Below are 13,778 nucleotides of genomic sequence, written 5' to 3'. Positions count from 1 at the left end.
ATCTATCTATCTATCTATCTATCTATCTATCTATCTATCTATCTATCTATCTTTCTATCTATCTATCATCTATTAATTAATACATTTCAATAAATAATACATACATTCTAATATATGAGAGCAGCTGTGTGACTGTGTGAGGATTTCTACAGACAGCCATCATCTGTGTGATTGACCAATTTATAAACCATCGCTGAGAGACGGGGACTAAAAAAAAAAAAAAAAAAAAAAACCGTCAATATCGGATTGACAGGAAGCATCTGCAACTTAGTGACACTCTAAAACATGCAGCATGGTGCAATTGGCGGACTATGATTGTGTGTATGTGTGTGCGTGTGTGTGTTTGTGAGATAAGCTGGCACATGATTGAATGTTGCTTCTGTGTAGGGGGATCTCTTCTCTGAATTGTGCCTGGTGTGTGTGAAAGAGAGAGGAGTCAGAAAGAAAGAAAGATAGAGCTGTTTGAATGGAACTGTTTCTATCACTGTTTCCAGGGTGTCGTTTTACACCAAATGCAATCACAAAGCGCTGCAGGGACCGGGCGTCTACAATGACAGCTCTAAACAACACACAAAAAAATCTCTCTACTCTTACTTTCCAACAAACAGATCTGCCATCTCTGTCTTTAGCTTTTTGTCTCTATGATTCACTCTCTGATTACCTTTGTCTCGTTGTCTCTTTTCTTATTTCTCTTTCACTCACACACACACTTTTTCTCTCTCGCTCATTATATAGCACACATGAATGTCAATTTATAATGCAATCTGACTCATACAGCCTTCCATACACACACACACACACACACACACACATATATATATATATATATATATATATATATATATATTTATATATATAATTTTTTTTTTTTTTTCAAATGCCATGAGCTCTGATTGTGTAGGAGTGCACTAAAGTCCCCTCACATTTCCAACTGTTCTAAGATGCTGATAGCCTTTTTTAGAGAAGAACGTGTTTGACTTGTCAATGCACAATGGATACACACGGTAATACACCACTGTTTGAAATGCTAACAACATAAACCCTTGTGCAAAATAAGTACACTTTAGCATACTTTTAAAAAGAGTACTTATTACATAAACAATACTTTGAAAGAAGATGTCAGAGCAAAACTAATGTAATGTTTACAGACACTAACAATAAAATTGAAATCTAGTTTACATTGATGTTAAAATAAATTAGAGTACTTTTTTGACTCATTCAGGACGCAAGTACATCTTAATAAGTATAATTCGTCTTTGAAATATTATTATTTTTGAATGTTCTGACAAGCATTTATGATAAACTAAAATATGCTTTGATATATTTTCCACCTAAACTTGAATGTCATTAAATATATTCTTAATTACACATTTGAAACAATAAAGTTTCAATTAAGCACATTTAAAACGTATTAACTTTAAATAACATCAACTACACCACACTGCACAAGTTAAAGGGGTGGTTGATTATGATTTCATTGTTCTAACTTTAGTTCGTGCGTAATGTTGCTGTTTGAGCATAACAACATCTGCAAAGTTATAAAGTTCAAAGCAAAGGGAGATATTTTCTTTTAAAGGAATAGTTTTTTTAAGGACTCTAACAAACGGCTGGTAGGGACTACACGACATGCCTCCCGGGTTAGTGTCATCACTAAACCTAAAATTTTCATAAACCCTGCTCCCGGGAACGAGATTATCATGACATAATATGCGAACAATGACTAAGATAACTACACATAAGCAACATAAATTATTCAACTAACCATTCAGAAATGTTGTCTACATGTTATCACGTCTTCTTGAGTGTCTTCATCCTTGTCTGACTCCGGGTTGAATATAAATGTTCAGTGTGTATCTGTGTGAGGTAATTGAAGCTGCAATAGAGCCCGTCTACGGAGAGCCTTGGCACTTCCTATTAGCCCCATTGTGTCATCTTGGTTGTAGTACCATTAGAATTCCACTGGGGGTGATTGTGGGCGAGTGCAGACTCTATGGAGTTAGACGGCTAAATGTATTTCTTTCTCTTGCCTTTCGTTTCGATGAATCAAGATTTTATTGTTGATTTCGCAAGTTCAAAATTAAGCGGCAACCTCCCCGTCTCCCTCTTGAAACCAACACGGAAGTGAATTAAACTGCAATTCATCGAGTGGCCACTTGAGGCTGGCTGCAAAAGTGAGTCAAATCTGTATCTCCCCCAAGTTAAAATGTCTAACTTCACAGCAGAAAAAAAAAAAACATGTTTACAGCCTGGTGGCAAATAGTTGTTTTGGTCTATATCGCTAATTTTGCCCTTCATGACGACTGTGAGGGGGGTACATTTTTTTACAACTCATCCGTTTAAATTATATTAAGCCTTAAAGTTCTGCATAATTAAGGGCGTGGCCACTTGAGTGACAGGTGGATTGCTGCTGCTTTCACTCCTAGTTGTTTGTCTGCTGTCTGTTAGCGTCACCCTCAGCTGTGTTTGTGCTTTTTTCCGGGATTATTTCATACAATTTAATACATGTAATATACCTTTGCCGTGCATACCGTTGGATTCCGTCGTGTTGAGTATGGAGAGAACAGCCAGCGCTGTATTTCCAGTTGTTTCCCTCGCATACACTAATGGATGTCTGGTGATTTCAGTGCATTCTCTCCGTCCATGCAACAGATGCACACCCTTGAATGAGCGCAGATTTCTAGTGCATTCACTTGAACTTCTGAGGTAATATCTTTGTTTTGTTTGAACCATCTGAGAAATTGAGATGCGGCCAAAATCAGATTGTAAAATGGACTGAATAAAGCTCTTTACGAACTTGACGTGCAATGCTCTGCTGATAATAAATTATTAACTAGCAGAATAATAATCACAATACACAGTTGACCGCGTGTATGCTGTGAGAAATGTGTGTGATCTGTGTTGTGCACTGTTGTATGTATGCTAATTGCCCCTTGTGGGATCAATAAAGTTGATAAAAAAGTCAATTAAATAGTCTCACTTTTAGTTACATCTTAACTATTATAACATTTCAAAGGGCAAAAAACATTTACTTTAACTATTGGCTTAAATTCTTCAATCAGCTGTCACTTTAGCCTGAGGCCAGAAGCATATAGCATATTTAGCACCTCAGCTACACCCACCACGACCCGCCTCTTTGCCCATTTTATTTCATCCGGTAGTGACGAGAGGTGACGCACTGCCAAGATGGTGACAGCAACCAGCCCCGCCCACTTTAGGCTTCAAAAACACTCTTCAGAAACCTACTGGTGACGTCACGGATACTACATCCATATTTTTTTACAGTCTATGTTCAATATACACTCACCGGCCACTTTATTAGGTACACCTGTCCAACTGCTCGTTAACACTTAATTTCTAAGCAGTCAATCACATGGCGGCAACTCAGTGCATTTAGGCATGTAGACATGGTCAAGACAATCTCCTGCAGTTCAAACCGAGCATCAGTATGGGGAAGAAAGGTGATTTGAGTGACTTTGAACGTGGCATGATTGTTGGTTCCAGAAGGGCTGGTCTGAGTATTTCAGAAACTGCTAATCTACTGGGATTTTCACGCACAACCATCTCTAGGGTTTACAGAGAATGGTCCGAAAAAGAAAAAACATCCAGTGAGCGGCAGTTCTGTGGGCGGAAATGCCTTGTTGATGCCAGAGGTCAGAGGAGAATGGCCAGACTGGTTCGAGCTGATAGAAGGGCAACAGTGACTCAAATAACCACCTGTTACAACCAAGGTGGGCAGAAGAGCATCTCTGAACGCACAGTACGTCGAACTTTGAGGCAGATGGGCTACAGCAGCAGAAGACCACACCGGGTGCCACTCCTTTCAGCTAAGAACAGGAAACTGAGGCTACAATTTGCACAAGCTCATCGAAATTGGACAATAGAAGATTGGAAAAACGTTGCCTGGTCTGATGAGTCTCGATTTCTGCTGCGACATTCGGATGGTAGGGTCAGAATTTGGCGTCTACAACATGAAAGCATGGGTCCATCCTGCCTTGTATCAACGGTTCAGGCTGGTGGTGGTGGTGTCATGGTGTGGGGAATATTTTCTTGGCACTCTTTGGGCCCCTTGGTACCAATTGAGCATCGTTGCAACGCCACAGCCTACCTGAGTATTGTTGCTGACCATGTCCATCCCTTTATGACCACAATGTACCCAACTTCTGATGGCTACTTTCAGCAGGATAATGCGCCATGTCATAAAGCTGGAATCATCTCAGACTGGTTTCTTGAACATGACAATGAGTTCGCTGTACTCAAATGGCCTCCACAGTCACCAGATCTCAATCCAATAGAGCATCTTTGGGATGTGGTGGAACGGGAGATTCGCGTCATGGATGTGCAGCCGACAAATCTGCGGCAACTGTGTGATGCCATCATGTCAAAATGGACCAAACTCCCTGAGGAATGCTTCCAGCACCTTGTTGAATCTATGCCACGAAGAATTGAGGCAGTTCTGAAGGCAAAAGGGGGTCCAACCCGTTACTAGCATGGGGTACCTAATAAAGTGGCCGGTGAGTGTAGATTATAGGCTAAAAGTCGAATGAATGAGTTCTTATGTCCTTTCGATTTCTTACAGGTTGGGCCTTTGTTGGCCATGAACACACTAGCATTCTGCTAGATGGATTTGCGACTGATTACGACCAGAGACCCCGTTTGATGGCACCTGAAGCTAAAGCAGAATCAGAAACATTATCTTAAGGAGGGCTTTCTGTCAACGTTGATTTTTGTGTACTGTATTTATATTTTCCTGTGGGCAAATGCTAAGTGAATTGCCGTAAAGCAGCACCCCAGGCAGTGTAAAAATATGTGACATATCTCATTTTTTTAATGGATTTTTAGAACAGAAAAATGCAATTTTCAGCTGAGTGTATTATCTTAGCCCCCTACCTTTGAATGCAACTTTCAAATTGCTTGATTCAAATTAATTGATACTTGAATACCCATTCATTCTGCACTCGCCTGTGAGTGCCCCTGCATAGACAGAGTGTTACTGCAGCCAGTCCAGAAACCGGAAGTAACCAGAGAGTGCCAATTCTCTCTCTATTAGACATTCTCTGGCTGTAAACACACAAGAGTTCTTGAAGCTCCGCCCTCTGTCTTCGGAGCAGCAGTACATTTGCATTTAAAAGGACACACAAAAACTGTGCGTTTTTGCTCACCCTCAAAAAGTAACAATTTGAACATGCTATATAAAAATATATGTGGGGTATTTTGAGCTAAATATTTACATACACACTCTGGGGACATCAGATACTTTACATCTTGTGAAAATGGCATTATACCACCCTTTAAAATCGTAATCAAGTATTTTACATGGATTTTAGTATTTTACTCAACACATCAAAGTGTACTTCTTTAAAGCATGAGGAAAAAAAACATAATGATTTAAATGATACTTCACTGTTCTTAAATGTTTGAGGAAATATTTATGAAAGTGTACTCTCTTCAAGTACACTTAAGTAGCTTTTTATTTAATTCATATCATGTTTTCTGCAAGTACAGTTTAAGTACACTTATTTCTCACAAGGGCGGCAAGCAGTAAAACCTGACAACACACAAAATGTAAAAAATATTTGTGGTATTTGAGAAGATAGAGATGATTTATAATGACATACACTGGGCCTTCTGTTTGAGAAAAGAAGATGGTTTTATAATAATATTCCATCCCACAAAAGTCTCTTTCACAAGGAAAAACAACCATTATCTATTGTGTGAGCCAATTTCTGAAAGTCATTATCTTGATAGAGAAACTGTAGTCCAGGGACTAATGGAAAATTCCAGAAACAAGACGCTCTTTAGACATACTGATGAAACTCAAAGTCATCCATCTTTCTTCTTATCGCATAAACATAAGGCGTATATAAATGAGTAATGGTGATATAACTAACCCATACAGCTTGTGGAGAGCACTGTGAGTAGACCACTGCAAAAAGTCTGCCTTATTTGTATGTACATATTCCAAATAAATCTACAATGCACGAACCCTTGTAGAGAAGAGCTGTTTCCTATTTTGTACTGTAGCAAGGTTTTATTTGATTTGACATAACCATTATTCTCTTCCAGTATTTGTCTTATTCTCATTATTTTAAGCTTTCAAATCATCCTGCAACAAATATCACAGTATACCGAAAATACGGAAGCTGGTCCCCTATCAAAATCCCAGAATAAGGCCACTGAATAGTAAGACTTTCCTGTGCTCACAAAGCAACACTATAGACATTCCTCTAATTCTTTTTCTCTATTTTTATTTTTTTTTTGCAATGAATTCAGCATGAACTGCATAAATATACAGACCCCTTTCAAACTATATTTGTGTATTTCACCTGCTACACTTTGAACAACGTCAAACTGACTCTGGCCAGTTGAAAAAAAATACTGTATATAATTGTATTTGCTGTATATTTTCAGTCACAACCATGATAGTAGGTCCTAATAGTAAAATGCCTTCCCCAATTAGTACATGTGTAATGAGCAAAATATTATTAGGCCTATTTTGTCACACATTTATTAATTTAAGTGAATGCTAGCTTGGCAAATGTTTATATCAAAGGATGTATCAGTGATTTCAGGCCCAAACAAAAATTATCACATTCATCTAATCTTTACTAATGATCCGCTAGCTGCCCACTCCATAAGCGGGCTGTCAAAAAAAAAAAAAAAAACGTGTCTCTGTAGGCAGCCTAGGCTCTGAGATCTGCACACAAAAACAAATGGGAACAACCACCACTCAAACTCAAAATAAACAGTATAAATAAACCAATCACCGACAGAGGGGGGTGTTGTTTGTTTTTGCGCTCGTTCACGGTGCCTGCACGCGAAGTCGGAGCTGAAGAATAACCCAGTATATCAACGAACCAGATACATTTAACATGGAAGAGGCAATCCCCAAGAAGAGAAAAAGGATTAGGGCGAGGGAATAATGACGTTTTTCGTCAAAGAAACGAATAATAATTGGGAAAGCTTTTGAATGGTGGAGAGAACTCAAAGAATTAAACATTTTTAAATCAGACGCCATTGTTGCACTGTTTCTTCTGGACAGGTGAGTAGCTTCTAGTGCTGACTTTTTTGTATGTGAACTGTGTGTGAAAATATAATTCTTTAAAAAAAATATGAGTGAAGCTCGACTAAATTTGGATAGCTCTAGCGAATATCAGATTGTAGGGATTTAGTGTGTGAGTTGCATATACGTTGATGTGTAGCCATAACATTGTAGCCTACTATTAGCAATAACACTACGTTCAGGAATAACTTTTGCCGAGTAATAATAATAATAAACTGTTATAATGTTATTCCAGATAGCTGTTGTTACCATGAGTTTTCCCCGCATAATGTTAGATCTGTAGCTATGACTGATTCTGGTACGTTTCATCATACAGCTGCTTCCAGTGACGCACCAGCAAAACTAGCTGTATGATATGACATGGTTCGACTGCAGATTTTATATACATCATTTACTTTGTAATCCAAAGCAGCCAAGTTTACATTTTACAGCTCACAGAATGAACCATCATTGAGGTAGACTGTCAATCCAACCCGTTCTCATCCCAAGGCGTCATACTGTATACTGACGCTTTTGCCAATGCGTATACATCCAACGCACATGGCACCCTTTAGCGTCAATATGAGACGCAGATATATCTGGGCCAGAAGGCGCCTCCTAGTGGTCTAACCCTAACCCTACCCCAGACCTAAACCTACCCATTCCCAAAGCGTGTTATACTGACACTAAAGGGTGCCATGTGCGTTAGATGTATACGCATTGGCAAAAGCGTCAGTATATGACGCCTTGGGATGAGAATGCGTTGGTCAATCTGAAAATAGTGTGTTTTTGTCGCTTTAAGTAATGCACATGTTTTTTTCATGATGCACGAAACGGGAGGGAGGGGCAAGCTAACTTGTTTTGTTTGGGATCTTGCTTCAAACACAAACAGAAGTGTTGTTATCCACATCAATCGCTGATACAACACACTGTATATGTTTAGGAGTGACAGGTGAGGAAAAGCACATTTCGGCCCCGTTTACACCTAGTATTAAGATGCGTTTTGGTCGATTGAATCACAAATATACGAGTGAGACACATTTCCGTTTACACTTGGTGTTACTGTGTTTTAATTTTGTTAATTTCACTTTCAACCACTTCTGTCCTGATTTCTTCGAGGGGAGGGGTATAAGTGTGGGTAAATGTTTGGACTTTTTCCAAATCTTTTGATCTTATAGACAAAACAAGCATGTGCAATTTATATATGAATGTGAAAGGAGACATCGGAAAAACATACGTTCGACTACCTCCGTAAGTGGTTGAAAGTCGGCAAGCTCAAAATGTTATTTGTATTTAGCGGCGTTAACTTATTGTGATTATTCTAAAAAATGCTGTGTTGTTTCAACTCATGTTTGACCCAAACACGGGTTGAAACAACACAGCATTTTTTAGAGTGTAACAATACATTTTTATGTTCATCATATACTGTAGGTAATCCAAGTGCTCCAAGGCCAGCTTTACTACGGTCGATAACTGTTTTGAGTTGAAAGATGGCATTAATTAGCTACTTGCATTGTATGAAAAGAGAAAGAGAGAGAGAGAGAGAGAGAGAGAGAGAGAGAGAGAGAGAGAGAGACAGAAAGATTGCCCATACAAGCAGTCCGTTGTACAAGTTGCACCAGACCACAGTCATTATTTAATCTAATATATTTAATATTAGTTAAATATTTTATATATTTTATATTTATATATAATATAATCAAGTGTTTTAGAAGTGTTCCACATGCAATTTTATTTATTTATTGTCCCAGTATGAAAGAATCAGTAACTACAACGATTGCTACTGTAAACTGAATGGGAAGTTATGTCTTTTGCTTTCTAAATTAGGATCTTCTTGAATTTATAGCATTTGAAATTTTTATTGGTCATTTCCTCATGCGACCAAAGCACAGAACCCAAGCTGCTTCCTAGCCTCCTAGTTTTATTATAACAATATGTCACCAGACTGCCTTCTAGTATAAAGCCCACACACATATATATATATATATGTATATATATATATATATATATATATATATATATATATATATATGGTCTAAATATGCTTCGTTGATTAGGTATAAACAAGGCATAAGGATATTTTAACATCAACTTCGCCGCTCAGCTGAATATTTACTCTTGCTAATAGCTCTTGCCTGTCGTAGATAATATCGCAAGGCTTGTTATAAATGCATTAAAGGTCTGTCCCGCAATATGGATACTGAATCTCAGCGCAGGTCCCAGAGTCCCTGGTCAAATCTCAGAGAGATGTAAGAACCTCTCCAAACACGCAGAACACGCAGAGAGCTCAAAATATAAATAAATAAATAAATAAATAAAACACGCAGAACACGCAGAGAGCTCGTGTAGTGTATGTTGGAACAGGACTGTGAACTTGACATCCTGGGACCAACAGCCTGTTCTAGTTTCAAACAGGAGAAATAATGATGAAATATTCTAAAACGGCCAGCAGTCTTACTTTACATTTCGAATCAGATAATATGGGGCATTGATAATGTGAACTTTTTAAATGCTAAAAGTAACCTGGATCTTGTTGCGGTTTATAATTTTCGACAGTAAAAGATTTGCAGCATCAATAACATGTCATCGCGACTCACATCACATCATTATTTTACACAACTGAAAGATTGACCAATGTCCAATGATCAGATCGATTCATTTTGTGCCGTTAAGTGGTTTGAATTACTACATGCATCACTTTATAATAGGGATTTGTGGTCCTGTAAATGATTAGGCTCCGAAATAATATTTATCATCTTTTAGTATTCAGTAGCTAAGTCTGGCCCCCGAGATCTATTTACATGCAGTTTAACCCTAACCTTGATAAAAGTTACCTGGCTGCATACTTTCTAGAAATCACAGACCTTGGCTGCATCTGAAATTGCATACTCTCTTGAGAAGGTATTTATTTTGAATAGGTAATTACTTTGTGTCTGCTTAAAAAAATGTGTATATATAATCCGGATGCACTACATTCGCCATGTTGTCGTTATCACGTGACCTACCAGCTTCAGTTATATAGCTTCGCTGCCATACATAAATCCTCTCCCGTGGCATCAGGGGATAGTAAAATGTCCATCATGTCAGAATCTCGCCAGAAGTAGGTCATCCGGGTACTTTTTGCCCTTAACTGTCACCGTCCCGGTACCGGGACACCTAACTTTACTTCACTATATTTCTATTAAATCCTAATCTAATTATGACAAATGATATATCGTTGGAAAGGTCTAAGACTTCTTAATAGATATTCTACCCCTGTTTTGTGTTAAAAATTATGTAGGAAGAGTAATTGATGAATTTATGACAAGAGTGCACCTCAAAAAAATCTGCATCATAACAGGAGTTTTGACCTTTGTCACAAAAAGTCGATGCACCCACTTTTAATCATTGAAACTTCTGTTTTTAAGCTAAAAGTTCATAGTAAAACATATAATCTAGTATTTTTCAATAAAAAATAAAAAATTATAGTATAATATTATCCTCTAAAAATGATAATATTTATATTTATTATCCTCTAAAATATAATATTATTTTTTTATCGCCTTTTTTATTATATCACATATTTTAGTAGTTATCATAAATTAGGTATCATTTGAAAGCTTATAAACTCAGAATTCATTGTGTGAATACTGTTTTATAAGTGAACGTTGCGTTACCATAGAAACGGTACTTGTTTTATCAGGCTCCTCCCCTTTTGGGCGTCATTATATTTCAGAATTTATGATCAAAACCTTTTCTAATCTTGACAAAATTGATATTGTCAGAAAGGTTTGAGTCTCAAGGTTCCACATTTTGTGACAGAATTGATATTTGGACAGAAATGTATTAATTTGTTAAGGCAGAATGTATACAACTAAATTCAACGGAATTCAATGGCACCTGGTGGCTATTTTTGGTACTACGCCTAAACAAAATCTCATGGGAACTTCAATTTTTGTGATATCAACTTCAAATTTGAAACATAACTTGATAAGATTTATGGCTTTGATTTTATAGAAATTTTAGAGTAAAAAAATATTTTGTAAAATATATATTTTATATAAAATATAAAATATATAGTACAGTATATTTAAACTTCCAGAACTTTTTCATACTTTCATTTTTTTAAGGTGTTTTCACTTCAGCAATATTCTGCTGAGTGTTTTCTTTAAAACAAGACCAAACTTGGGTATATATTCCAAAGCATTCTTAAATTACCCATTTAAGTTTGAATAGTGCATTTTAACCCCCATTCTCAAAGGGGGGGGGGGGGGGAGTGACAGCTAAGGGGTTAATGTAAATTTGGACATACATCTAGTAGGGAAGAATGCAATTTTGGATGCAGCCCTTGATTAGTTGGTTCAGGAGTTTGATTAAATTAGAGCTAAAAGGGTGTTTGTTTAACTTATCACTTTTTTTGCAGAGTAAACCTAATTGCCGGTGTTGTGGCGAATTTTGACCCCCGCCAAATTGGTATTAGGCAATCAGGTAGGCTATCCTGACTCCAACGAGGGGGGTAATAATTTGGAAGGGGGTAGGCACATCCCCGGCACAGTGGCTTATGGGTTGCACTGTTGGCTCACAGTAAGGAGATCCTTGGTTCGAGTCCCGGTTTCCTGTGGAGAGTTTGCATGTTCTCCCCGTTTCCTCCCCCACAATCCAAAAACCTGCAGTAGTCTATAGTTGAATTGAAGTTTTTGAATTGTCTGTTGCTGTGAATGCCTGTAAGTCCAAGTAATGAGGAGGTTTGGGAAAAGACATTGCAACCTACCCCGGAAAAACCTTTGCCAAGAAAATTGATGGACAGTCTCTCACTGATGAGAAATGGCCCATTGAATCATTATGAGACTGAAATAGTTTTGACAATTAAATTAAATAATTAAATAGATTAAATAGGCTTTAACCTGTTTTTGATTCACTAAAAAAACATTTTGCAAACATTTAATTTGGAATTTGGATTAGCCTATCCGGTTGCTATGTTTTTGATTCACTCACTCGTTTGGGATTCGGACTTTTTTATCATTCACATTCTACCGATTTCTGATTAGAATCATAGATTCAGAATTGCGATGATGTATTTATAACGGTTTGCTCAGGTTGGGCTAAAGTGCTGAATAGTAGGCTAGTGCTGATTCTGAACTTACAAAAATATCCTAGCCTACTACAGTTGCTTCGGTCACTAGAATGTTATTTTCAGTTGAGGTCCATATTAGCCTAGGTAGCCTACAACCCCATTTGATTATGTCCCGACGTAGCAACATTAAAGTAAACAATCAGCTCGACTAAAGCAGTCTTCTTGCATTAGTCAACATAGGCAACATCCACATCCATATATGGAAAAGAAATCACAGATGAATTATTGCTCAAAAAAGCTTTTCTTTACACAGTAACCTAAGCAAACAATGGATTTATGCATCAAAGATACACTTTTGGAATGCGTTTTCCCAGCAAAAAAAACTTCTTCGGTGATGCGCGCAACTGGTTGATAAACGAGAACAACTTTCCAAGTAGGTTCTGGGGTATGAAAGCGCTATCTTACCTTCCTCCCGAGGATTTCCGCCTACTATTTCCAGTAAACCGTTAAACAGAAAAATCGATAGCAATACAAGCACACATCGTGTCGATGAAATGTGTCCGTTTTTCTGTCTGTGTTTGGTATACATCCCTGTGGCGGTCGGTGCTGTTCTCCGTCTCGCCTCGCGCTGGATTCACTCGCCAGCGTGAGAGGAAACCAGAAGAAATAGATGCAATTGAGTCCGCTAAGCTCTGCCCTCTCGATTTGCGTGAGCCACACGAACCATTATAGTAAACTGTCCTTCTAAGAGCAGAGGACACGAGCAAGACAGGAAGGATGAGAATCGTGAAGCCCTTGGGCACTGGAAAGCAAGCGCACATTGCAAGGATTTCCTCCGGGCAGATGTGGATTTATGACTCACTGATCACTATAATAGACCCCCATATGCAAAAACAGCAGCTGCAAATATGCTTTGGTAGAAGTCAAAATTGTCACAAAATAGAAAATGTGAGATTAAAAAGTCGAGAAATTACGAGTTAAAAGTCTCAATGATGACAAAAAGTTGAAATAGATAATGAGGCAATGGCTTAATAAGGCTCCAAAATAAATTGATACAATTTTGACTCTTTATCTCATTATTTGAGTTAGTAGCCTATGCCCCATGTCATAATGTTTCGACTTAAAAATTTCGACTTTTATGTAATAATATATATATATATATATATATATATATATATATATATATATATATATATATATATACTGTATATTACAGTCTATATAATAATTAAGACTTTTTATCTCATAATTTAAACATTTATCTCGTAATTACCAACGCTTGGTATTTTTTGGTGGAACTATTTTGGAAATGATCATAGCCTACACTGTAAAAAAAAAATATATATATATATATTTATATATATATATATATATTCATGATTTGTAATCACAACATGTTCTTCTTTTGTCAAATCAACTTAGATAATTTATGTAGTTCAGATAACATAATATGTTGAGTTTCTGGTGATTAAATGAATCTCCTTTATTTTATTGACTCATTTTTTCCATTTCAATGAACTTAAAATTTTAAGGCAACCAGGTTACTTGTTTCTTACAAAACACCAAATTTCATATATTATGAGATACTTATTAATTTTACATCAATTAAAACATGTAGGCTAAATGTAATGTTTTGCCTTTGTTTCTGTTACAATTACTGCACTTGCATAATAAAGTATATTATTA

The 13,778-nt window shown here is 37.1% G+C and overlaps 1 protein-coding gene across 2 annotated transcripts in view; it reads right to left on the bottom strand.

Moving 5' to 3' along the window:
• The window catches only part of adam19a (ADAM metallopeptidase domain 19a), a 140,360-nt gene extending 127,428 nt beyond the window's left edge, over positions 1-12,932 (bottom strand). For both annotated transcript variants that reach the window (XM_089128555.1, XM_089128557.1), the window contains exon 1: positions 12,558-12,932. In XM_089128555.1, coding sequence (XP_088984681.1) covers positions 12,558-12,681 — 124 coding nt within the window. In that variant the 5' untranslated portion in view covers positions 12,682-12,932. The remainder of the gene's footprint in view (positions 1-12,557) is intronic.
• Between the last annotated feature and the right edge of the window lie 846 nt (positions 12,933-13,778).

This window comes from Pimephales promelas, chromosome 1 (assembly GCF_988280905.1).
Source record: "Pimephales promelas chromosome 1, fPimPro1.hap1.1, whole genome shotgun sequence".
Classification (NCBI taxonomy): Eukaryota; Metazoa; Chordata; class Actinopteri; order Cypriniformes; family Leuciscidae; genus Pimephales; species Pimephales promelas.
Note: the sequence above shows the minus strand (reverse complement) of the source record. Positions and strands in the feature narration are given on the sequence as shown.